The following is an 8,605-nucleotide window of genomic DNA, read 5'->3' as shown; positions in this document are numbered from 1 at the left end:
CCAGGATCTCTTTCGAAATTCATCGCGGAAGTACCGGAGCGCAGGTGCACCACTAAGTCGTAAGTCGATGCGCGTCTCGCAGACACGCCTGGGCCTATCATATATTTCTCATCCCTTATTTTACAGTCGAGTACATTTCACAGTTGTACATGCGTATAAATGTATCACCGTATCTAAAACACTACTCTTATCCCGTACACCGCTATCGCAATTTTTAGTAAATACGTTTGGCGTTTTGACCTTACGCTAATTCTTTTGCTGCAGGACAAACCGTGCTCGCTCCATTCGTTACGACAGGTCTTTGCAAAAAGGTCTTGAAATAACGACAAGAGAGCTATACGACAAATGCAGATGCATATTTTCATATTGAAATGCACAGATTGACTCGGTCTTCCGGATTTCTAGTATGCGATACGCTCTGATGCCTCTCGAAAACAATCAATTCTAAACAAATAAATAATTTGGCCAAATATCATTACGCAAATCAATGCATTATTGCATTCTCGTTAATAACATCGCAGACGACAGTTTGGTCCTAAGTGTAATTTTCAATTCAACTGAAAATCGGAAAAAAGATATTTCCGCGGATGCTGAGACCTTTAAAGCGGGACGACAAGCTGCGAAAGTAGAAAAGGAAACAAATATCGAGATAACTGTGTCGAGTGATCGGGCCATATCGGTGCTCGCAGTGCGCTAAACTTCACGCGCGTTCCTGACTTTTCTTTTACCTCGCGTCCACATGCCTCACGTCATCCAGTGAGTAAAATAAACAGGACGTCTAGGAAATAACTTCCTAAGGCAGAAATCGAAAAAAAAGAAAGCGCGAAGTGTCTATATTCTAACGCTGTCGTCGCGACAATTACAATTGGGAAGAAACACGAAAAAGGGGAGGGAAAGGAAGCGACAATTTCGTCGTCCGCAAACGAAAGTGAAGAACTCGGAATAGACACGGTAAGATGAACGCTATTGCTGAGAATAAACTTAATAATTGGAGCCCTCGAGTCGATCTCTCGAGCTGTACAGCACGTAAAAAAAAAAGAAAGAAAGATATTGTCTTCTACAGCAGTCGTGTATTCTTATAACACGACCGTCGATGGTTTGTCGTCCGTTCGATGAATCGTTTCCTTATTTTTACGACACACTCCTTACCACTTATTAACTTCTCGATTAAAAAGACACAAAATGTGTGTGTTTTTTTTTACTATTTCTTACGCCAGTCGACACTTGTCCGCGGTACAATTCTAACTCGCGAACACACGAATCGACGTTAATATACATCGGCAAGCTATTTACTTTCTGCAGCTTCGAAAAGCCAGATATCGAGCTCGCAGTCTGTCGCTTAACTCGGACTCGCAGGGCATGCAAACGTGCGTGCGTTTCGAAATAGTAAAAATAAAATGACAAACGGTACAAGTGAATCGCTGTAAGAGTTTTGTACGTCTAAACCTGCCGAAAGTCTGTTAATGACAGATCACTGATGAGTTCTCACGAGTTTTTCTCCGTCAATGAATGTGTAGCAAATGCCTATATTTAAATGTTAATCTACTGGGAAAAATTGAACTTTGTGTAGAAAAGTTATCGTCATTATATATATATTATTTTATATATTTATATATATAATATTATATTTTTATATATATAATATTACACATATATAATATACATAATATATGTATGCAATAATATATTATATATTACCATAATATTTTTTTTTCATAGTTATCCAATATATAAAATTAGAAATGTTTAGAAATTAATCAATAGCAATTAGAATGTCTAATCTCGATTGTAAAAACCTGTGCACTTTCTCTCGATGAACTTGGTTGAAAGGCTCGAGCAATGCTCCTTGGATGTGCGAGATGCATTCAGGACGAAGGCCTAAAATCGACTTTAATCGGGAGTTTGCTGCACGTAAAAGTATCTCGACCTCGCGAGTGGCACCAATCAATGAAGTGTCGTGATAGATCTTAAATTTACTTGACACCGCACGATCCGCTGTAACAGCAGCGATCCGGTTTCTCGCCGCGAATTCCGCAATTTTCCCCCTTTCTCCGTTGTACACGCCTATAGTCGACGTCGAGCAAATTTGACGGCAGGCAACATCGCGCCTTCCTCGAACGTTTCGCGCGCCTCTCGCTCGTCCCACGAAGTACCATACGCCGATCTCTTATTCTCCACGAGTTTCTCCAACGCAGACTTAAAGTAAAACAGGGCGCGTGTACTCTATCGCCGGTATAAACTATTTCAGTAATAAGTATGCATACGAATGTGTACGTTAGCAACAAAGAGGGGAAGAGGGGAGTCTTGGGCCAAAGCCGAGATCGGTTCTGTCTTTATTCCTTCTAGCGGCGATAAGGATGATAATTGTTGGTGCTCGACGTAGATCCTGTGTAACCCCTTTGGGGCCCACCGCCGTAGTTGTCGGTTCCTGGCGCAGCAGGAACGCTCGACGATCCATATCTGGCGCCTGTATAGAATCGCATAAAAGAACATAGTACTGCGTGCCAGGACGTGGCAAGAGGACGTAATCGGAGAGGGTGGTAACAGAGCAGTGGCTCGCGTTGCTCTACAATAACTCAAGTGACTGATATCCTCGATAGGAGACCCGAGCGTGAAAAGCGAAAGGAGTTTAACTCTTTGCAACCCGAATCACGAGTGTTCGAAAGTGGATCCAATTCTGACGATACGATGCCTCTACTGCTGCGTTTAGATCCTTCGCAGATATGCATTGGCCGGTAACACGAGACTGATATACAGGGTGACTCTGAAAAACCATCCGCTAGGTACATAGCGTTGTTTCCTATTAAACACCGAGTCGAAAAGTCCCGAACCATTTTCTCTATAATGCTTAGTAAAGAATTGGCGCTGATTTAGCCGGGCGCACGTCAATGAGCCGCGTGCTTAGTAGTTTGCGACGTACACTACTAAGCACGTGGTTCATTGACGTGCTCCCGGCTAAAGATCGGCGCTAATTCGTACGACTTTACTTAACAATTTTGTTTTTTTTATTAAGCATTATAGAGAGAAATGGTTCAGGACTTTTCGGCTCAGTTTGTAATAGGAAACAACGCTGTGTAATTAATGGGCGGTCTTTCAGAGTCACCCTGTATATATTTGAATATCACGTGATAAATTATTTTATTGACGTTCCTGTATTTAGAGAGAGAGAGACATTTATTACAGTTAGTTCGAATAATTAGATACATTTATAATGTTTGTGTTAATTCCAAGTTGTTAAAAGTATTTTATATTACAAAATATTGTAGCAGCATGGAGATAATGTTTTTAACGTGAATATAGGACTGCAAAGAATTAAGATTGTTGGAATTAGGTGAAAAAAAAGAAGTTAGAACGGAGAACGGAGACTAATCAGGGCATCTAAAGTCGTCACATACTACAAATTTAATCGATAATGAACATTTGCGATCAAATAATTACCAATTTGATAATAAAACAATAATTGTAACGTGCTTTTTTATTAGTAGTAATTGCAACCATAAACGTGGTATTACCGAAAAATAGGAAAGATAAATAAAAGTAGAGTTCACCGGATAACTTTTCACAAACAATTAAAAAGCATGATCCGCGATATATATGCAAAAGTAAACACTTTACACGAGCAAAAAAATTGCGTGAATTTTAATAAATTTTTTAAGATCTTTTAAAGAAATATATCCGTTTAATGTGGAATTAATTAAAAAGATACAACAAATAATAGGAAATGTACAAGATTGATATTACTTTCTTTTATATCGCTTGGATTTGAATATTTAATCAACTCTGCAATAATATATGTAGATATACAGAGACAAGTAGCAATGTGAGAAAGTAAAGTAAAAACAAAGAAGAAAAGGCAGAAGAGGAAAGCTATTTGGGGCGAGTAAAAGTGAAACCCGAGGGAAAGAAGTTTGAAGATACCAAGTAGGATCAGAGAATATATGTCTCGCTTCTGAAACGATCTGAGGCGCAGAATGGATGGGTGGATGAATAGATCGATCGATGTGGATGAATGAATGGGTGGTTGAACGGATGGATAGATAAGTAGACGGATGAATGGATGGTTGAACGGACGGATAGATAAATAGATGGATGGGTGGACGGACAGATGGATGAACAAATGGGTAGATATGGATGAATGGAGTTTTGCGGAGGGTAATTTGAAAACTCGAGAGCAAACGGGCTGAATTAATATCACCGACCTAGATCTCGAAAGAGATTACACACATCTTCTTTCCGAGAGATCCGAGCGTGCGTCATAGAGCGGCGGCTTTTAGGACCTCCAGACAAGTTTCGGATCGCGACGAGTTCGTGACTAATTTGCAAAAAAAAGGGACGCCCTGAAAAACGGGTCAACTCGTTCGCACCGACCTTACCGGTCCCCGTTCACGGCAGGCGTAAAACCGGAGCGTCATCGCGATTCATCGATTCCCCTTTTAACGCTTTCCAATTCAATCTTATCGCCGTCAAAACGTTTTTGCACTGAGAAAAGTATGTCGCTCAAATATCATAGAGTTGAAAAGAATGTGACTCTTCGAAACTAATCCAGCGATATGAAACGAATAATTAACAATCTACGTAATTTAATAGTTTAGAATGATATTCTAGCCCACTTTTGTCTAACTTGAAGGTAAAGAATTTAAATGAGTTGTAAAAAAAGCAAAAAAATGACTAATAAATTCAATTTTCTCGCAGACCGTAATAGACATCACCGTTATAGACTCGTTATTTTGTAACATTTGCAATTGAAAAGCGTTAAATGGAAGTCGTTTAATGGCTTATACTTTTAACGTTTAATCACTTAAGACAATTATAGAAACATCGTCACGATTAAAGGTAACATGTATATCCATAAAAAAGCGGGACACACCTTAAGACTTACTACAAAGATACTACACTCTAAAGGTTAAGCGATAAAATTTAATGTTAGCTTAATAATGAAAATCGTACAGCTAACATATGTGACGGTGGCTTAGTTAATCTTACTGTATAAACCGAGCACACACTTACTTCTGGCTAATTTAATTAATTAATCCTTACTCGGTAATCTTACTGCGCGCCATTCTCGATTGCTGGAGAAACGAGCTCAAAGTCACCGCTATAAAGTTAACAAGTTGTGATGTATAATCGAAACTGTTGAGAGATGCAACCGGCGCGTGACACGCGCACGGGGTGAATCCGGCCGGAAATTGTGCGCGTCCAGTCTCACGCAGCCATTCTCTCGCATTCTTTTTCGCTTTCTGCCACTCGCACTCTCTTCCCCTATCCCGTCTACTCGCGCTACTTATAAAAAAAAAAACCTGTTTCTCTCGGCCGTTTCGGATGACGTCGACGAGGTCTTTTAGCGCCTATAAGGATGGTAATTCGTATGCTGGGTCAAGGAGAACCGTTGGGGACCAGGGGCTGCGTCTCCGTTGGGAATGAAGGTCGGACTTCCGGTTTCGATGTTTTTGAATTTGGGGATCGGGAGGATGTCTGCGGGGAAGAAAGGTAGGGAAGATCGTTAGAGCTCGTTTCATCTCTATGAACGCACTTTTCTCCCTCGAGTGCCGCTCCTCTGGAGAAAACTCTCGAGCGAGTTTCGTGCGACGGTCGAGGGTAGCATGAAATGACAGAAGGGGGACTTAGAGAGGAAAGAGAAAGAGAGGTGGTTCTAGAGGTTCGTGCGTTCTTTTTTTTTTCTCTTCGAGGATGGTCTTACTTCAAGTGGCTGAACACGGTCTCATGAAGCTCCTAATTTAACCCTTTAACCGAGTTTTTGTTTTCATAACATTAACGCTGTAATTATATATTCTATATTCATTGCAGTCTAATAATCTAGGACTTATCTAAAATTATTGTATGATATACGAATTCAAAAACATCGTACATTACTATAATATACAAATCGTCTCTATATCAAGTAACTTATAAATTAGAAATCGTATTATCTAAAAATTTGTCCTGAGTTTATTCAATTGAAAATTATATATGTATTTTCGTGCCATTTTGATATCGATGCACTTTTGGACGATCTTTACGTCAGGTATATATATATTTATATCTACATACGTGTTATTATATCTATTATATCATATTAATATATGAAACTATGTTACGTATGTTACGATCTTTAAAGTACGAAAATTATGTACGCATATTAAAATTACGGACGCCGGAGAAATATTTTAACTGCCTGCCCGGTTAATGGGTTAAGTGTACTTAGAGATTAAGCTTCGATTTATGAACATGTCAACACTAATGATTAAGATCTCTGTTAAATGATACAAGTCTCTATTACGGAATCAGAGAACTAAAAGAAGGAAGCTTTAAAGAAAGGTCTTATTCGCGAATAAAATCATCAAGTGAACATACGAAAGTGCTGACATGTCTAATACCAGGCCAACTCGAAACTGAGACTTTCCCGTTGCGATGCGAGAGAATTCGATTGTAAAAAGAAAAGAAAAGGTAGAAATTATTTCCAATGCAACAGCTCTGTTCTCAACATGATAATTACTACACAGGACGACACGCCTCAGATTCGAGAGAACATGGCGGGATATGTTGGGACGCGCATAAAACACTGCACTAATTAAAAGCTTGTCTCCACCGTTTCCGATACGTTTTCTGAATGTCTGCGGCAATGGAAATCCAAAGAATCCGTTCGATCAATACCTTTTAACAGTGGACCACCTCTGTAATTTCGTTCTCGTTAATGACAGCGGCACCGTGCATACGGCAAAAATTGTCGCAATGTCGACTCGACAATTTCTTTCCATGTAAGGGGCAAGCGTCAAAATTGGCACGTCAAAACTTGTCTCACGTGTAAAATATATGTAAATGTATATCCACGACACATGACTTTTCCAACGAAATATGCTCCGTGCGTTGACGCAGCCGTACTTGGATTGCGCGCGCATAATCGCGTATGCACGGTGGAAATCGCAATGCGTGAGGGTGATTGCAAAACAGAAGCGGCAAAAAGAAAGTAGAAGGAACGTACACCGGTGCCGATGGCGGCTGATCCGAGGGATCGAGGGGAATCGATCGACGGACAGGTGCGCCATCGCAATCAAAGTTCTAAGAAAACACATGTCATCTCTCTTCTCTCGCGCACTCGCATGCTCGCTGTCATTCATACCATGTGTTATATACAAATTAGATATTTTGCAATTTCAAAAGAAAATCCTTCAAAAATGAGAGGTACTGAAACTGATCGTCTAACTGGCACTCATATACAGCATCCCGCGACAACTAGCTCTAAGTATGCTAAATACGATCGTCACTAGGAATAAAAATTTATGCTGTGCAGTGTTTTAAGTCTCTCAACCACATGAAATAGTAACTATATAAGGTGCGATCTAATTTAAGTGAAGGGATCGAGATTAATTCGATTGACAAGAGATGGAAATTTTTCTTTCATCAATATCATTTTCTATTTAATCATAATTTCTCATAATCTATACCAATATGTATTTTTACGAATAATGATTCATTTTTCTCTCTCTATCATATCATAATAGTAATCAGCGTATTAACTTATCATCATTATATATATGTGTAGTATATAGATTTATGTATATATATATAATATTATATATGTCTCATAATCCATGATACATGACTTTTCGTCGTTATTAATATTATTAATATATCTTAAGTATCAATTAATCAATTAATCCACTAGAAACACGTTAAGCATATTAATATATATATACTTTATATATATATATGTGTATGTGTGTTCAATGAATAATAATAATAATAGCAGTAAGAATAATTATAGTAATAATTATAGTAATAATAATAATAGTATAAGTAGTAATTTTTATAGTAATAATTGGGGTAGTAGTAATAATAGTCATAATAGTAGCAATAGTACAGTATCATAATAGTACTGTTATTTTATGTGCCGTCGAGAGTGGGGGGAGGGAGTAAGAGCGTATGGTGTATGACGTACTCGTATGGGCTAATTAACACGACGAAAGCAAGAAGTGTGTACGCGTGTGTGTACATAGTGTTCGTGCTGTATACTTACCGGCAAAAATTTTACAGCAAAGCAATTACTCGCAAATTGTTCCATACATCTCATTCGTTCGTGCGTCCATGTAATCGATTGTACCAAGCACGAGAAATACATTTCGGGGACACATGTAGCTCTTGTGTCTGATGCAATCGGTTACGTATATGTGGATAAGTATTAAAATATATTAAACAATGCGCGAGTAATTTATTTGCCCCTTAATGTTCGCCGGCAAGTGTCGAAAGCAACAAAAAAAAAGGAACGACCAGAAGAAATCAGCGGAACGAGTCGACGTCGATCCCTTCTATTCAGACCATCCTGTCTTTGCCGTTTGCCTCCACGTCGGATTGACTAATACCCTTCCTTCGAAGACACGAATCGAGGAGTTTTCCGAGAAAAAACGAACGGACACGCTTTCCCAGCACACTTCTCTTCTCCGACCGCGGGCGACCATGTGCGTTCCTATCTTTCATTCGTCCTCTACTGCCCGCCTTCCTTATCGATCCTTCCACCTCTGAACCTGATCAGTGCGAGTCATCTGTGAGATTTCACTTTCGAAGTGCCCGTCCCATACTAATTTCGACGCTTCCAACCTCCGAGCATCCC

General features: G+C 39.3%; 1 protein-coding gene across 3 annotated transcripts in view; it reads right to left on the bottom strand.

The window, feature by feature from the left end:
* Positions 1-1,680: 1,680 nt before the first annotated feature.
* The window catches only part of LOC105562266 (heterogeneous nuclear ribonucleoprotein 27C), a 39,128-nt gene continuing 32,203 nt past the window's right edge, over positions 1,681-8,605 (bottom strand). For 2 of the 3 annotated variants that reach the window (XM_012012979.1, XM_012012978.1), the window contains one exon: positions 1,681-2,467. In XM_012012979.1, coding sequence (XP_011868369.1) covers positions 2,343-2,467 — 125 coding nt within the window. In that variant the 3' untranslated portion in view covers positions 1,681-2,342. Of the gene's footprint in view, positions 2,468-2,872; positions 5,278-8,605 lie in introns of those variants that run through there. The other variant, XM_012012977.1, reaches the window with a different exon arrangement.

Source organism: Vollenhovia emeryi, unplaced genomic scaffold (assembly GCF_000949405.1).
Source record: "Vollenhovia emeryi isolate VEMERY1.0 unplaced genomic scaffold, V.emery_V1.0 DF939192.1, whole genome shotgun sequence".
NCBI lineage: Eukaryota > Metazoa > Arthropoda > Insecta > Hymenoptera > Formicidae > Vollenhovia > Vollenhovia emeryi.
Note: the sequence above shows the minus strand (reverse complement) of the source record. Positions and strands in the feature narration are given on the sequence as shown.